Genomic DNA, 18,601 nt, shown 5'->3' with positions numbered 1-18,601 from the left:
CTGATGTTTCAGGAACAGATGGGATGTTCATGGTCAGCTTTCAGAGGCTGAAACACTCACTGATCTCCTCTGTTGCTCCTTCTTCTCTCTGCAGGGAGTGGAGGTGATGATCTTGGTGGAGGAGAGAAGCTGAGCTGTCCTGATGATCCAAAGGTTGAAGCTGCAGCAGTTTTAATTTAAAGAGACTCTGACTGGATCCTGATGATGAACTCTGAGTTTAGAAATGTTGATCCTGTTTATCTGATCATGTCTGTCATTTAGTGCCTGATATTGTTTGTCTCTGTGGACCAATGTGGATTAAATGAAAACTAAGCTGCATTTAGTGGCTCCATGGAGTTTTGATCTGAATATAATGAAACTGCAAAGTTGATCTTTTTTCTCTCTGCTTCATTTTCAGCCTGTAACCCAGAAATCTGAAATAAAGCTCAACTCTAAAGTTTTCAGGCTGCATGTTTGCTTCATTGTGATGCAGTTTCTGGAGGTTTTTCAGCATATTTTAGATGTTTTCTGCAAATGTTTGGGCAGCTCTGCTCCTTTTATCTGTTGCTGCAAACAGCTCAGTGAGTAAATGATGGTTTCTTCAATCAGACGATGAAGCTTTTCTTCAGAATTTTACATCAAATCTTTTTATTTCCTTCTGTCTGAAGGTAAAATCTAAAAGTGAGTAAAGATAAAGTTTGATCTGCTCCAGCTTCTCCTTTGGTGAGCATGGAAACACTTTCTGCAGCAGCTCAGAGACTTTCAGATCTTCTTTGGAGGATTTTCTCTGTTCTTCCTGCTAAATGGTTCTGGTTCTGTTGGATCTGAGGCTCATCATGCAGCTCTGCTCTGCTGAGGTCAGAACATAGATTTTAATCCTGTTTAGGGACTGTGGGGGTAAAATCTTCACCTGCAGCTCCTCATGAAGTCCACTGTGGACGTTGGAGAAAGAAAAGAGATTTTCTTTTTTTTATCAGAAATTCAAACATGAATCATTTCCTTTCTTTCTCGTTTCCTGGACATTTCAGACGGACCAGAACCAGAAGCTGCTCTACAGAACCTGGATCCTCAGATCGTCTCCCTGTTACATAAATAACTTTAGAACCTGAGAAAGACGACATCTGGCATCCAAGCAGACAGGCAGAAATCATTTTAGATGTGATGAATTTTAAAGTTACAATTGGGTTAAAATGAGGAATTATTAAAATGATTCATGCATCAAACAGGGATTACGAGATTTAATCAGAACTGAGTTTAAAAGCAGAAGTTTAACAAGTTATCTGGATGCTTTGGTTCAGTTTCTAGCTTTAAAACATCCATTAGAACCAAACATCAGCTGGTGGTGTCTCACTTGATTCCCACTAAAAATCCCTGAGTGGAAATGAAAAGCTGGAATGTCAGTGTGCTTCAGTCAGAGCAGCTTTAGAAACCATTCATCTGATGGAAACGTGGGAACCTTAGAGGAACATTTCTCTGTTCATTTGTTCTGAAACATTTGTTCTCTGGATGTTTCCAGCCTTCATTCTGTCTCCATCAGGATAGGAGACCAGCAGGTGGCGCTGCTGAGCAGCTTCAGCTTTCTATGGAGCCACATTAGCAGAACCTTAAATGGATCCAAACTGTTAGGCCAGATCCAGGCAGCCTTTGTGTTCTCTACATGATCTGGGATGAAGAGAAAAGCTCGGAGCACATTGTTGGAAACTGTGGCACAAAGAATGGAGTGAATAATTTCTTCGTGTGCAAGTATGTACCTAGGATGAAACATCTGCTACAATTTGGCTAAATAGTTTTAGTCCCAGCAAATAAAAAATAAGCTGAGCCAGCAGTTTATGTCCGTAAACATGAAATGCCGCTACAGCCATGGAGAAACCTTTAGGAAGAGCTTCTCTGGTTTTCTAATCAACACAATACAGTGAGTTATTAATATGAACAGAAATATTGAGTCAAACATTCAGGAAGATGCTCACATGCATCTGTGAGAAACGTTCCAACACAGCGTCGTCTATGAAATGCAGATGAACGTTTTTGTCCTGACATCTTTTCAGCAGCTCACTGATGGCAGATTCTGGATCTGCAAGCCTGTTTCAAGAAGAAAAAACTGATAAATACATGAGAAAATATGAAAATAACAGAGAATTCAGCATTTCTGGACAGCATCTGAGGGTTTTCCATCTTTAACCACAGGTAATGACTTCTGCTCAGATTAATGAACACACCTTTCTCCACCAGTTCAACAACATTAATGGTATTTCATGGTGGCAGCAGCTCCAGATCCACCAGTTACGTCACATTTGCTTTGCTGGTTCTGGATCAGAGTAAATTTGCAGCTTTGAAGTTGCTACAGTCCTGATCAATGGAGAAAACAGAGGTCATCAGTCAAGCTATTATAACTGGAACAAAATCCAGATTATGTCAAAGAAATTTAGGATCCCAACACTGAACATCTTTGAATGCAGAAATCAGTTTGTTCTCTATCAGAAACATCATTTAGAGGCAATGAGGACTAATGACAGCAATGACAGCAGAAATATGACAATATTTTCTCCCTTCAGTTGGTTTGGAGCCATCAGCACGTGACAGCAGATCTTCTTCTCCATCTTCATCATCCTCACAAACATGCTGCCACCATCAAGGCCTCTGTCCCACTTCTTCAAGTATGCAACTATGTGGCCTATGAACTGATGTGGGAAGTGACTATGAAGCTGTGAACTATTACCAAGTCCACATCTGCTCAGAATCTTCCCTTCTTTCCTTCTAAGGCAAAGCAGCAGCTGCGGTGATCTTTGTTCAGCTCCAGGCTGTCAGGCAGCAGTTTGTGGAGGAAGAGCTGATGAAGACGCTGGTTGTACTTTGGAGACCAGAGGAGCTCTTTAGTCCACGGAGGCTGTTGGTCTGACATGAGGACCGTCACTGATCCACCAACCGCTAGAATAAGGAGAAAAATGGCTTTTCACTGCCTTTGTTTATTGGATTTGGCAGCTGAAATATTTTCTTATTAAATTCAGAAAATTAAAAATAAAATGAAAAGTTTTTCTTCTGCTTTGTTTAAATGTTGTTGAACAGTTTGTGTTAAACTTCTGTTGACAAAACAGACGTTTTCTTTTATTTTTATAATACCAAATAATGTCTTTAATAAAAGAAAAGTTCAAACAGCAGAAGTTCTCCATTAAAACAGTTTCCTCGGTCTCTGCAGAGATTATGTGGAGCGGTTTCTGACTGAGACTGCGTTCAGAAAATGAAACTATAACCTGTCCAGATTGCCACAGGTCCTGCTTCCATTTTTCTTCTAATATTTTAAAGATGTTCACATGAACAGAGAAGCTCATTGCTATTCTTTCCATCTGCCTGGATTCCTCCACATAGCGTCAAGCCATCGGTGCGCAGCGCTGCGGCACATTGCAGCTGCCTTTGGGACCATAATGACAGACTAAGAATGAACGCAGTTATTTCAGTCTGAAAAACTCCCACGGAAAGAAGAGACAATTAGAAGAATTTATTGATACACTATTTTAAGACTTTGGCGCTCAGACATCGACAGGAAACATTCACGCTGAATTATACTTCAATATGCATAAGCAGGCGTATGAAAATAGGGATGTTCCCCCCCAAAAATAGCCGAGGTCGAGGCCAATGCGTCTGTATGCCCAGAAAGCAGAGAAAACTGAATTGATAACTAAGAACAGAGAACAGCAAGATAAGCAATAGAAGAGAAGTGCAGCGAAGGCTTACCAAAGTTCTGTGAGACGAATGGGAAGATGATGATGATGATGAGGTGAATGGTGATGTGCTTAGGAATGTTTATGATGATTTCTTGCTGATGACAAAAGGGTGGGGGGTCGTATATTGGTTTTAAAATTGTTGGAAAATTGTTTATTATAATTGTGTTTGATTTAATTGTGTTTGGAAAAGGTCGGGTTGATTCAGGAGCAGCGATGGAGAATGATGCCAGCAACGCGTTAGTTAGTAGGGCGTTACTCTATTGTGTCTACTTTTTTAATTAAGATCAAACAAATACGTTACTTTTTACAAACTAGTAATCAGATTAAAATTCCTTATGCAATTCATGCTACGTTACTTCTTTTTGTGACTTTACTTTGGGGGAAAAAAACTGGTTTGCTTCTCTGAAAGAGACGTTCCGTCACCTACACACACAAGAAAAGACACAACCGGTGAGTATTAATTAAACTTCACAGTAACACTATAACAAGGTAGATTTGGTCAGCTAGCATGAACCTGAGTCTCTGTGTTTATGTCACACGTGACTCTACTAGCGCCAAAAACCTTTTACACAAACCACTAGGAAATAATGATATTATTATACTATTTAAACGTTATTGAACAATTCTCCACATCAATAATGTAGCAGTGTGATGTTATTACACTATATTGTCAAGTGAGAAGCTATTCCGGTAGGAAACTATATGAGCACCGGAGGCTTTTATTTTGACGACAGATCCATAGAAAAACAGCAGCTAACTTCCTGTTTCTAAATGATTATTTCTATTCAAATTGAAGGTGTTGCGAATAAAAATGTAAATAATTATCTTTCCTGGTGAACCTATTGAGTTGATGGATTGTTGTTCTGAGTGTTAGTTCGGAGTTTAAAAAGACAAATTAATGGATCATACCATTATAGTCTGTGAAGGGTTTCCCACGCTCTCCATCGCTCTTTCTGTTCGCATTCCGTGGGAGAAGGTATGAAGTTTGGTTTTCTGTCTTCAATAAGTCGATTTGAAGCATAATAAGTGACAGTTTGATGATTGTTGTTGTAAACTAATCTGCTGTGGAGCATTTAAAGGTTGTTAAACAGTGATAGAAGTGTGTTAGCAGTTGTTTAGCTGCTCTTATGCTAGGTGAAAGATTGCTAATGAAAAGGCTCCATCCATGTTTAGCTGGACTCTAATCTTTCTTTCTTTCTACGCTGTAAAACATTCAGTCCTGGTTCTACGGGGATCATTTTCTCCCTGAAATCATCTGCAAGTGTTCAGCAAATGTTGCCATAGTCAGCTTCACTTTCTCCCAGCTTGGAGTCCCAGAAAAGATTGATTTCATGTGTGATTTCTGGGAATCTTCTGCTGATGTTTTTGCTGAAAGCCAAAGTGGAAGAAGATCCCAGTCAGAGCTGCAGGTCCAGTAAAGTTCTGCTCAGCAGACTGGTCAGCAGCTCAGCTCAGTCTGCTGAGGATCTGGAGATGTTGAGGCTCTCAGCAGCTTTAGGTGAGTCTGATTCCAGGAGATCTCCTCTCCAAAGTGTCTCCAAGTGTCCTGTCCTCCTGAGATGTTTCAGAGCAGCATCCTAACAGCACAGCTGAGGAAACGTGTTGCTTTAAGATGTTCAGCAAGGAAGCAGAGCCTGTGTGGAGGTGACTGCTGCTGCTCTCACGTCTTCTTCTTCTTCTTCTTCTTCTTGCATCCACCTTGATGCTGCCAAGCCTCCTGTGGAGCTTGTGGCCCAGAAAGCAAAGCAACATGTTGGTTTTGCTGAATCTCCTCCAGCTGCAGCAGTTTTCCACCTTAAAGCTGCTTCAGGGCAGATGTGAGGGAAAGAGGAGCTGAAGAGTTCAGCAGATGTTAAAGCTTCATGTCTCCCAGCTCAGCTTCAGGCTGCTCTTCATGTGTCCCTGCAGGTGGCGCTGCTGCTCTCCCTCTGTGGGCCATGCAGCAGCGTCACCTGCTGTCCTCACCAACTAACTGCAGCCAGCAATCCTTCCTGTCTGCATCTGCCTCTTCAGTTTGGCTTTAAAGCATCATGTGTGTTGCTGCTCTGCTGGAATCAGACAGGAATCATGGTGGAACGTTCACATCTCTGCAGGAAGCAACTAAAACATCATCTGAACTGAACGCAGGCAGAAAAAGATGGAAAAGCTGCAAAGATTCAGCAACTTGGCCATCAGCATTTCCCTGCTGGGACCTAGCTGACCTTTGACCTCCCAGAGCCCAGCATGACTGTGACTATTTAAAGGAGCAAATCAATCATGTGTTGCTCAGATAGAAAAGTTCAAAAAGTTTATGTGCTGCCAGCCAGACAAAAGTCTTCAATCCCTCCTGGTTGTGTTTAGTCTGAGAGAGAGCCAAGGCTGAGGAGCACAGAGAGCGCTAGGCAGAAAGGAAAGCTGCAGGCTTCAGTCGGGTGGCTGCTTTGCCTCTTTTTTCATGCCTTTTTCCCTCTGCAAGGTGTGCAGCTGCAAAGTTAGTGAGAAGTGCTTTTCTAACTATTGCAGAGTCTGTTTTCTCTTCTGCTGGGGAGTCCAGAGTGCAGCGTGTGAGCAGCAGAAGCAGAAGCTTCCCCTCATCTCTCATGGTGGCGCATTAATGCACATGAGCAGCAAGAGTGGAAAAAAGTGGATGAAAACTCTTCTTTCTCCCAGAATGCCGTCTACAAAGAAGCTAAAAGTAGCTGAGCTCCTGCTTCTGCTTCTGCTTTGATTCTGATGGCTTGTGGAGCCCTTCAAAGCTAAACATGATATCTGGCTTAAGTTCATGGCTTGAGATGGAAAATTGTGGCTGGGCAAGTTAACGCGTTAATTTTGCGTTAATTCATTAGACTATTAACGGCGATATTTATTTTATCGCACATTAACGCATGTTGCTCACATGCTTTCAGTCAGTGTCAGTCAGCACGCGCGCTGACTGCAGCGCGCTGTGTCACGGCAGCACTCTCCCGCTCCCCCTCCCCTCTCGTACATGCCTCAGCGGCGCCAGCCAATCAGCACGCAGGCTCAGCCTGGCCCTCCCACTCAGCTCTCACACAAACTTAACACACAAACAGCTGAGAGAGACCGCAGCAGCAAAAAAACATGAACAGGGGAAGTAGCACCGTTTGGCTATATTTTAATACCGTAAATGAAATCAAGCTGTATGTTTTGTAAAAAGCCGGTTCATTTCAGTGGAAACACAACAAACAATCTAAGCACATGAAAAAACATGAAAACGTCGAGCCACAGAAACGGAGAGAGGAGACGAAACTTCTGTCATTGCCCCGACAGACCCACAGACGTCACTGACTGAGGCGTTTCAGTCCTCCAGGGAACATCCAGGTAGATCAGTGTTCATCTTCAGCAGCAGTTCATGTTAACTTTCAAAGTAGATATTATCTATCATATGTTACTGGAGCCCACACATAACATGTAATTAAGACCTTGAAAGAACCCAGTACATATATTAAAAAGTGTTATTTAAGATAAGATAACATTAGCTAATCCTTTTTTTATCCCACAACAGAGACATTTATAGGATTAAAGCAACAGGCAGGTGCACACAACACAGACAAAATTACATAAGGATTGAAATATATAAGAGATGGATTAGCGAAAAAACACTGAACATAACATTATTATTATTATTATTATTATTATTATTATTATTATTATTATTATTATTATTATTTAATTGTAATAATAAAATAAAAACCACAAAACCCAAAAGGTCAACAGTTTCATGATACATCAAGCTTAGGCACTGGCTAATGTACAGCAGGTCAAAAAAGGCCATATTTTGGCTGCAGTGCTTGCTGTTCTCTTATGAAGAAAAGATCAACTAGTGCACTAAATTCAATAGATGGGTTGAAAATATCCAGTACAAAATAAGATAAGTGCTACCAATGTTACAACACTTTTGTTCATATGGCAGCAGAACATTAAAATAAAAGTGCTCTTTACACTACTTTTGAATTCATTCTTGGAGTTTGCGCATACAATGCGATTAATCATGATTAATCGGGCAAATTATGCGATTAATCGCGATTAAAATTTTTTATCGTTGCCCAGTCCTAATATATATATATATATATATATATATATATATATATATATATATATATATATATATATATATATATATATATATATATATATATATATATTATTTATAATATATGTATATTTATATATGTATATGTATAGATAGAGAGAGAGAGACGTGTGTATAATTTGTGTTTATTATATTAATATGTAACTGAAAATATATAACTGTGAGTATATATATCATCCCGTTAGACTTCAGTTTAAATTGTTTTTGTTCTGAATAAATATGTGTAATCTGTCTGAAAGGTCACCAGCATTGTGAACATATGATTTAAATTAAATCTGAGCTGCCTCCTATTCATTTTGACAGCAGATGTCTGATCTGTGGTCTGACCCAAAATGGCCGCCCTGTAGGCACGTCAGCCCACAGACATGAATACGTAGACGCCGCGTTCTTGGGTGAGAGGCGTGCCGACAGAGCGGCCATCTTAGGTCAGACCAAGCTGCAGTCAGAGAGAATACACGTCAATTCAGGAAAATGTACTTTATGCTTTTAGACACTCTGAATCCGGTGAATTCTCACCCGATTTCCAGATAAATCAACTGACTGAAAACGTCACCCCTTTAGGGGCTACATGGGATCAATTGATTAAATTAAATGATTGTCTAACTTAATAGATAATTTCGATTTTGTATTGAAAGTAACAAACTTCCAGAGCTAAGTCCCAGGAAGCCCGAATTTTACTCCGCTTATGGGTGCGCAAATAAAAGGACACTAGGAACCAGATCCTGGGGAATTACCTTCCATAAGTAAGATTTTATGATAGATAATCCTCATGCTTTACAGTTACAGTTTTTCCGGCATAACCACAATATGTGCTAATGGGTAGCAGGGATGGAAGTAGAGAAAACTACACTAAGCACCAAAAACAAACAAAATGGTCCTAAACTACTGGATAGACATGATTTGTTTGTGTGTGTGTGTGTGTGTGGGGGGGGGGGTTGAAATATTATACAGTTTTTGCTATGATTTTGTAATGTATTTGATTCTAAGATGCGTTATTAGGTTTTTTGTTAATTTTTTTCCCCCAGATTGCGGTTTGTATTATATCATTTTGAAATACTGTTATGGGCACCTCTGCTCTCACTTGTCTGTATATAGTTTTGCTCCTATGTAGATCAGTGCTGCTGTCTGTAGATCGGTGTATATATAGCCTATATAGCTTATATATACAGTATATATATATATATATATATATATATATATATATATATATATATATATATATATATATATATATATATATATATATATATATATATACACAGCTTACTACCTTTTCGGTCCGCCATCTTCCCCGCAGCCAGGACGATCCCTTGTCTGCTAACAGACTACAGACAAACCACCTGATTTCCTGTAAATGGGTCTGCGAGGGGCAGGCTGAGCACTTCCTGGTTCTCGTGTTTACTCGTAGCAGGAAGAGAAGCTCAGGCTCCATTTAGTCGCTGAAGAACAAAAAGAAGAAATTGTGTCAGAATTAAAGGTGAAATTGTTTTATTCTAACTTTTCTATTGCTCACTGAGTTTTCTTTGGGAAAACAAACTTTGTTTCTCTGCAGAAACAAAGGTTGTTGTGTTGATTTCTGTCCTGCCTCTGGTTCCAGCAGCCAACCATAAAACAGTTTATCAGAGTTCCTGAGAACAGGAACAGACTTTTTAGTGATGGTACCTGAGCGCTGAGCTATTATATTAATATGGTTTATGTCTTATATCAAAAGAAAAAGAACATTTCTCCCTTCTTTGACTCTTAAGGTGCATTTCTTCACTTCTAGCCCTGCTGTAGGCCAGTCTGTCTCCTGATCTGCATCCACTCTGCAGGTCATGCTCTGTGGATACAGGAACCGCGCTTCCTGCCTTCAGCCTGCATCATCCACTCATGGTTTCTGTTTAGGAAAAACTCTGACTGTCTCTGTGGGTAGGACTGCATCAGTTCAGAAGTGACTATAGGACAACACAGATGATGGGAAATCTTCCAGATCAGCGTCCTCTGTGGACACTTTCCAGTCCCTGTGTTCAATACAGGCCTGTAATCATTTCTGTTTCTGTCAGAGTTGGACCTGGTCTGCTAAATAAAATCTTAAGCAAAGGGTTGTGAGCAGAAAATGTGGAAGGAACTGATAAAAAGAGGTTTTTAGATAGAGATGGAGGCTATGATCTCATATGGAAATCTTAAGATTCTTTATTGTTAGAAGAACTCTGGAAACTTTTTGTTTCCATCTGTGGAGTGAAACTGTGGATGAGACTCAGTGTAGAAATGTCCAGCATTTCTATATTTAGCTAAAACTGTGTTTAATTAAGGGTGCCCTGACTAATTTATGGCTCATGTGTTTCAGTCTGTTGTATATAATAAATGAGAGGGATGTTTGTTTTGCTGTGTATATATTCATGTGTATGTTTGCATGTATAACCTCTTTTCTGTTGCCACTGAAAAGCCTCGAGCTTTCAGATCCCTGGTTGCTTTTCCATTCACATTTACCGACTAATTTCACTTTCTGGGGCTTTGGTCCCTCAGCTGACCCAGTACTTGGGGCTTGTTGAGGGAACGGGGTTGGCTGGAGCCAGAAAAACTGTCCACCACAAGGGTGGAGTAAGGAGGAGTAAGGAGTTGACTAGTTTACAAACCCTTCATTTATGAAAAACGTAGTTTTAAAAAGAGTGAAGTTATGTTAAAAGTTGGCGGTGGTGAGAAATTGAAAAAGTTGTGGCACACAGAAAACATCAAGTGTATAAAACCGTACGTAGGTAAATCCAGATGGAGTAAGCTTTTGGCTTTACAGGACTTTTATTGGACCTGAACCACTGGGAACTGACTGGTTCTGATTTCTCTCAGACTGACTGAAGTTCAGAAGATGGAGAACAGTCATCGAAAGAGGAAAAGAGCAGAACCTCCAGGATCCAGCTGTCCGTCTATGAGGACTGACCGGTCCAAAGATTACCATCCAGGCTTCAGTGAAGAACCTGGACCCTCAGACTCAGAGTAAGAACCCAGTTTCTAACTGATCCATGTGACTCCACAGAGATATAACATCTAGAACATTAACTGGTTGATCTTCAGCGTCTCATTGGTTTCAGCTTTGTTCTGGTTCTAAGGTTCTGCTCCATGGTCCGTTCATGGGTTCTGTTCTTTAATGACGGCCACATCAGCTCCTCATTATTTAATGAACGCATCACAGACCAAACACCTTGTTCTAGCCAATTATGTGCAATGATTGATTTATTATTCATTTTTATGGAACGGCAATTCCACAAGGGAGTATTGTGTGGGCTATAGTTATATTTATAGATTAATCTCCAATATAATGAGACTTGCTGGTGAAAGAAGGAAAGTTTAACAGGCAGTTTTTTAACGTCAAAGTTACATCTAAGAAGAAAACTAACTCTGCCCAGATTTGAAAATATTTTGCATGGAATATGGAACCATAATTTATTTTGATTTGTTAAAAACGACCAGAGCCAATTTATTTTTAAAGTGCCGTTCATACTGTCAAATTCAATAGCTTGCAGTCCTCCATCTTTAAACTGTTTAATTAAATTACCTTTTCTGACATAGTGAGTTTTCTGTTTCCATATAAAGTCAAAATTCATTCTGTTGATAGATTTGATTGCTAAATTGGGTATTCCTAATGTATATGCAAGGTAGATAAGTCTAATATACTTTCCATTTTGGTGAGAAATATTCTTCCCAGAATAGATAAATCTCTGTGTGACCATTTATTTAAATGAAGCTTGAGCGGAAGTTCAATTGAAGAAACTGAATTACTTACATTCATCCAATCAGAGGCTCATCCGCCTCCCACACAAGCCAATCAGCTTTGAACCAGACCTCCACGAAGCCCAATCAGCATCCAGAGTTCATCTTAAAGGTCTTCAAATCACGTCTCAGCCTGCTACCCAGCCAAAGCTCAAGCAGTGGTTGCCCAATGTCTGATTAGGACTCAGATGACCCTGATTCAACCCACCTCCATCTCTTCTCCACCATGGTAGCCAAGCTCCATCTGGCTTTCCATGGTGCTCCTTCAACCTCGTCCTTATCAGAGTGTAATTCCTCCTGGACTCTGACTGCATTCCCTGTCACATCTCAATGGGTCCGGCAGAAGACCGCCATATTGGGCCTGGTTCAACATGGCGGTCTAAGTCCAAAATAGGGCGAATGTTATGTATAGAGCGTCATTTTTATAAATCCAGATTGAGTGTCAGAAATAATTTCACATATGCCTGATTTTAATCTGTTAGCAAAGATGCGTGTCAGAAGCTTGTAATCATTATTTAACGGTGTTATCGGTCTTAAATTAACAAGAAGAGTTGGATCTTTACCGGGTTTAGGAATGAGCGTGATGACACCTTGTTTCATAGTGTGGGTTAAACAGCTGTTTTGTAATAGTTCTGTAAGCAGTCCAAACACAAGGGTTCTGATGTGAACCCAAAAATGTTTATAAAAGTTACTCATTAAGTCATCGCAGCCCGGAGTTTTGTCCTTGGATAAAGCTCCCAAAGCTTTATCCAATTCCTCTATGGTGATGTCTGCCTCACAAATCTGTTTAAAATTGTCATCCATCTTTGGAATCAAATGTTGAACAGAATGATAGAATGTTTCTGTCATTGAGTTATCGTATGTGGAAGAATATTATAAATTGCTATAAAAGGTGAAATTTTCTTTGAATATTAATTTTGTGTAAGTGCATGGTTTATCATTAATTTGCAAGCAATTTATCGCATTTCTTTCTTGTCAAATTTTTTTCTAGTCTACAGACATATGCAGTTATTTTCTCACCATCTTCAATCCACTGAGCACCGGACATCAGATATGCTCCTTTGGCTTTTTTAGTATAAAAATGATCTAACTCAGACTGTAGAATTTTTTGTCATTATCATTAAAAAAAGGTTTAGAGCAGATGTGACTAAGTTCTTGAATGATTTCTAATTCCTTTTCCTTGTTTTGAATAGCTATTAATTTACTGTATTTCATTGAGATTTGGCGGACTTTCAATTTAAAAAATTCCCATTTTTTTGTGTAAGAATTCAGATTTTTATCACTACAAATTAAATTGAGATGCTCCAGGATTTCGTTATTAAACTTTTCATTGTTAAGCAGGGTTGAGTTAAACTTCCAGTAACCTTTGTTATGGGATTATTTCAGTTGAGTTGTGATACTTTTTCAGTTGAGTTGTGATAGTGAGTTGTATCAGGCAGTGATCAGATAAAGGTGCAGTTGAAATTCCAGCATTAACACTATTTTGCATCAGATTTCCTGAAATTAGCCAGAAGTCGATACGGGACTTTGCTGAGCCATCATGTTTAAACCAGGAGAAGGACTGACCGCGCTGATTTGCTTCTCTCCAAGGATCCAGCAGATTAAGGTCTAAGCAAAAGTTTTGTAAAACTACATTTATATGATGAGATTGGGATTTAGAGGGTGATCTATCAGACCATTCATTATACACTATATTGAAATCTCCTCCCAATATGAAATTTTTTGCGAAATTTTTGTGAGCTAGTTCTTTTAAATTACTTGTTAATTCAGACAATAAGCGTTTATTCTGAGAAACACTGTTGTAACCATAGACGTTACAGAGAATCAGAAAACTAGTTTCCATTTTGAGCACACAAATAATCCAGTGGCCCTGGGTGTCTTTCCTATGAGTTTCTAGTTTATTCTGAAAATTGTGAAATAGTAAAGCAACACCAGCATATTTATTAGTACCATGAGACAAAATTATTTTTCCCTTCATTGATTAGACCAGAAGTTCTCATCTGCCTCAATAGAGTGTTTCTTGTAACAATATGCAGTTAGCTTTAGCATTTTTACAAAAAAGAAATATTAATTTTCTTTTAATACTATCTCTCAAACCGCTAACATTTAAAGACACACTGTTAAAGTTAGAAATAAACACAGACATAAAAGGGAAGCACCAGAAAAAATAGGAAGAAGGTAATTAAACCTCTAGTGTTTAGGAAAAGGAACGAATGAAACACTAACTCCCTTAAACTGAGTTCAGATCAGAGTAACTGACCTCTAACCAAATAACATGATTAGAATGTATTTATCAAAAAGATTTAGCAAATCTCTGAATAATTAACTTTGCCTTTTTTAAATAGCCCTATTTATTGAAATTGGCCTATTTAACCAAAAGGAATTTTAGAAATAAAAGAATGCAACTTTCCTTGAACCATAATCTAGCACCTTGTGTTCTTGAGCAATAGTGTGTGGTTACTGACCACTAGCACTGGATCTTCAGTCAATCAGGGAATACCCGAGCTCCGCTGATGTAGCCGACGTGCCCTCGGTAGTAGACACTTTTTCCCTCTTTCCTGGCTCGCTCCATTTTGGGCCAGACTGCAGCTCTTGCCTCCCGATCCAGTTTGCAGAGATCTTGCTTGAAGTGGATGCCCAGCTCCTTGCACGTCTTAGAATCTTTAGTGAGTTTCCAGAAGGCATCTCTGTAGTGTTGCATGCTAAACTGAATAAGTAGTTGGCGATGTCTTCTGTCTTCTTTTTTCCCCAGACGATGCGTGATGTCCACTGCGTTGCCAATGGACGAGGCCCAGTGCCGTGCTATTTTGGTTAAGATGTCGATGACTTCTTTGCGGGTATCTTCATTATTTTTTTCTCTTAAGCCCTGAATTTTTAAATTCCAGCGGCGTTTATAGCATTCTAGTTCCATCAATCTTTCCTTCATCTCCGCATTTTCTTTGATGAGCGCAGGAACCTCTTTTTCCAAGTCAGATAGTTTCGTTTTGCAGTCTTTTATGTCAGCTGCGTTCATTTCGGCTAGCTTAGAGATGTTAGCAACCATTATCATGTTGTCACCTAGCTGTACGCTGAAGTTATCGATCTTGTCTGTTAACTTGTTAATGGCTTCCACCATCGGGTTGATGACTTCCTCATTTTGGGACACAATTACCTTGCTGGGTGGTGTCGGTGTTTTAATAGGCGTCGGGGCAGATTTCCTTTTGGTTGTTGGCAGCAAAGTCTCCATAGCATACTCGTGGTCAGGGACTGGAGAGCACGTCTTGGAGGCTGTCGCTGGCTTGGCCACAGTATCAGCTTTTTCTAGTTTCATATCTTTTGTTGTTTGAAGATTGGTAAAGAGAAATAAACTGGAAAGAAATAAACTGTATAGATAAGTTTTGTAACCTTTTGGGAGCTCAAAAACAGAGGTCTTAACTATCAAATGGGAAGTAGTGCATTAGAGCTTAAAGGAAGCTGCGTTTTCGGTCCGCCATCATCCCAGCGGCCAGGAAGATCCCTTGTCTGCTAACAGACTACAGACAAACCACCTGCTTTCCTGTAAATGGGTCTGGGGGGGGCAGGCTGAGCACTTCCTGTTTCTCATGTTCACTCTCAGCAGGAAGAGAAGCTCAGGGTCCATTTAGTCTCTGAAGAAGAAACACGTCTGTGTCAGAATTAAAGGTAAAATCATTTTATTCTAACTTTTCTTCTGCTCACTGAGTTTTCTTTGGGAAGTCAGAGTTCAGTTTGATCCTCTGTTGACTCCCAGGTCTTTGTTACAGAGAGTACTTTCTACCTGTGTCAGCAGCTGTGTTCAGTGTTTGGTGTCAGCAGCTATAAATGTGTTTAGAATGATGGTTTCTGGCTGTGGAGGAACAAGTACACTCAGATCTCTGCAGAAACAAAGGTTGCTGTGCTGATTTCTGTCCTGACTCTGGTTCCAGCAGCCAACCATAAAACTGTTTATCAGAGTTCCTGAGAACAGGAACAGACTTTTTAGTGATGCTTCCTGAGCGCTGAGCTATTATATTAATATGGTTTATGTCTTTACCAAAAGAAAAAGAACATTTCTCCCTTCTTTGACTCTTAAGGTGCATTTCTTCAGTTCACTTGTAGCCCTGCTGTAGGCCAGTCTGTCTCCTGATCTGCATCCACACTGCAGGTCATGCTCTGTGGATACAGGAACCGCGCTTCCTGCCTTCAGCCTGCATCGTCCACACATGGTTTCTGTTTAGGACAAACTCTGACTGTCTCTGTGGGTAGGACTGCATCAGTGTAGAAGTGACTATAGGACAACACAGATGATGGGAAATCTTCCAGATCAGCGTCCTCTGTGGACACTTTCCAGTCCCTGTGTTCAATACAGGCCTGTAATAATTTCTGTTTCTGTCTGGTCTGCTAAATAAAATCTTAAGCAAAGGGTTGTCAGCAGAAAATGTGGAGGAACTGATAAAAAGAGGTTTTTAGATAGAGATGGAGGCTCTGATCTCATATGAAAATCTAAAGATTCTTAGTGTTAGAAGAACTCTGGAAACTTTTTGTATCCATCTGTGGAGTGAAACTGTGAATGAGACTCAGTGTAGAAACGTCCAGCATTTCTATATTTAGCTAAAACTGTGTTTAATTAAGGGTGCCCTGACTAATTTATGGCTCATGTGTTTCAGTCTGTTGTATATAATAAATGAGAGTGATGTTTGTTTAGCTGTGTATATATTAATGTGTATGTTTGTATGTATAGCCTCTTTTCTATTGCCACTGAAAAGCCTGGAGCTTTCAGATCCCTGGTAGCTTTTCCATTCACATTTACCGACTAATTTCACTTTCTGGGGCTTTGGTCCCTCAGCTGACCCAGTACTTGGGGCTTGTTGAGGGAACGGGGTTGGCTGGAGTCAGAAACACTGTCCACCACAAGGGTGGAGTAAGGAGCAGTAAGGAGTTGACTAGTGTACAAACCTATGGATTTTATAGCCTTAATTTATGAAAAATGTAGTTTTAAAATGTTTTAGGCAGAAAGTACACCTCCAAGCTTCATGTGTGCAGTCAGATCTTGAGGATGATGAGCCGATGCTAATTCTGCTGGGACTTGTCGGCGAAGCCAGAGTACCCAGAGAGATCACCTGGGTTTACCTGGGTTCTTCCAGGTAAACTCTGCACACACAGAATAAAGGAGTGACAACTTCTTCAAATTCAAGAATTTAATAACAGAAATAAAATGAACATCCAGAGAATGCTATGTAATGCTGTTTATCTGAATTGACAATATATTTCAATCAATAAATCCTCCTTACTGGGCTAGTGAAACTTGAAGATTGAAAGAAACTAAGGAACTATTTACTTGCAAGAAGAAAAAAAAGACAAAGCAAAAGTGGTTTATCATCATCAGATTAATTCAGTGAATCCTGGTTCACTGCAGATCTGATGTACAGAACATGGGATGAGGTTAAAGTAGCTTTACTAATTCAAAACAACATTTGGTAACTGTTTTAACCCATTCACAATGCAAATCCCAAGTTTCACAAAACATTATTTGAGGAAATCACATTTTAAAGAATAATTTGCTTGGTAAAATCATTATTTTTAGGAGCGCTTGTTTTATCGATGCAATTCTACCTTTGGCCACGAGGTCGCAATCGGACGCTAAACTCGGTCACTACCAAAGGTAAATAAAACACCTTTAAATGAACATTAATATAATAAAATAATAACACGATTTCAGCAGATTTCCCCTCAGCATGGGGAAGTGGGTGTTGTGAAGCAAAGCGGGGGTCAGCAACCTGTGGCTCTGGAGCCGCATGTGGCTCTTTGGACCTTCCACAGTGGCTCTTAATAACTTTGGCTACAAATTATATTTTTATTATGGTATTTAAATGTAATAATGATAATAAATGCAGGTTTGGAATAATTGCTTTTAATTTTCACAATGTAATGATGCTAAAAGTGCCAGTAATATTTAATTTTAAATCAATATTTTTTTTCATTATGTTGGAAACTATGAGTTTTTTTTTTACATCATCCACAAATATCATCATCCCGTCCATGCTCTTTTTTTTAGACCTTAAAATAGACATAAAGGGGCGTTTCTTTAACGATGACAACATATTTCCTATTGTAGATCTTTATCAAAAATTATAACTTGTCTTTTTTCAAAAGGCCAGGCAACATTTGCGGCTCTGAACGGGTTTAATTCAAGTGGACTGTAGGTAAAATGGCTCTTTAGACTGTAAAGGTCGCAGGCCCCTGCTGTAAAAGCTGAGAAGAAATAAACAAAACTGTTTCTGGCATGGCGGGATTCCTTTCCTTCTGCGCCTGATGCTGAAGTTAAGACGACAGACTTAACTCTGATTTGCCCGGTGATGTCCCCCAGGCGAAGAGAGATTTCTCCAAGGTGCTGGATGGTGCGTCTTTGGGCCCATCGTGGTTCAGGCCCGTCTCCCTCCTCCTATGTCTCAGGCAGGAAGAAGGTGAAGGCTGGGTGGCAGCCCCCTCAACAAGGAGCAGACTTATCTTTGAATCAGCTGGCAGTTTCTCCCCATGTCAGGGAGGAACTGAGTTTCAGAGAGGCTCATGTCTCACTGAGCTCATGGCCTCTTCCAGGCTCCACGCATGGCTCCTGCAGGGCAGCCCCTCCTTTAGAGTCCCAGGACGGAGCAGAATGAGAACTGGATCTCTGGCCAGGGGTAGACTGAAGACTGAGGGGTTGTCCTGTGGGAGAAAGCTTTTGCACTGATCGCACCCTGCAGAGAGAGCTGTCTCTCTGGAAGTGTGAAATTCCTTTGCTCACAAACCCCTTTAGAGTTGTCCTCCAGCTACATGGCCAGAATTCAATCTGACATCAAATTTCTCATCATAGCTTTAATATCATGGGACAACAAGATGGAGCTACAGAGGTTCTGTTCATCGACTGGTTTTCTGGGACTTCAGTTAGATGCACAGTTGGTCCCTCTGAAGGAATGAGGTTCATCTACAGCTGTGTTTAAGGAGGAAATAAAAGACAATCATGTTAAAGTCAGACTGTTTGACTCTGAGTTCAGTTCATATAATAAAGTCTCAGCTGATTGTTTTCATGCCGCTAAAAGCTGAACTGTTCCTT

At 40.0% G+C, this 18,601-nt stretch overlaps 1 protein-coding gene across 8 annotated transcripts in view; it reads left to right on the top strand.

The window, feature by feature from the left end:
* Positions 1-9,174: 9,174 nt before the first annotated feature.
* The window catches only part of LOC105924392 (NACHT, LRR and PYD domains-containing protein 3), a 30,480-nt gene continuing 21,053 nt past the window's right edge, over positions 9,175-18,601 (top strand). For 4 of the 8 annotated variants that reach the window (XM_036128294.1, XM_036128293.1, XM_036128288.1 and 1 more), the window contains exons 1-2: positions 9,175-9,265; positions 10,612-10,758. In XM_036128294.1, coding sequence (XP_035984187.1) covers positions 10,631-10,758 — 128 coding nt within the window. In that variant the 5' untranslated portion in view covers positions 9,175-9,265; positions 10,612-10,630. Of the gene's footprint in view, positions 9,266-10,611; positions 10,759-14,284; positions 14,370-15,124; positions 15,193-18,601 lie in introns of those variants that run through there. The other 4 variants (XM_036128291.1, XM_036128290.1, XM_036128289.1 and 1 more) reach the window with 4 other exon arrangements.

Source organism: Fundulus heteroclitus, chromosome 24, assembly GCF_011125445.2.
Source record: "Fundulus heteroclitus isolate FHET01 chromosome 24, MU-UCD_Fhet_4.1, whole genome shotgun sequence".
Taxonomy (NCBI): Eukaryota; Metazoa; Chordata; class Actinopteri; order Cyprinodontiformes; family Fundulidae; genus Fundulus; species Fundulus heteroclitus.
This window is presented reverse-complemented; position numbering and strand designations above follow the sequence as displayed.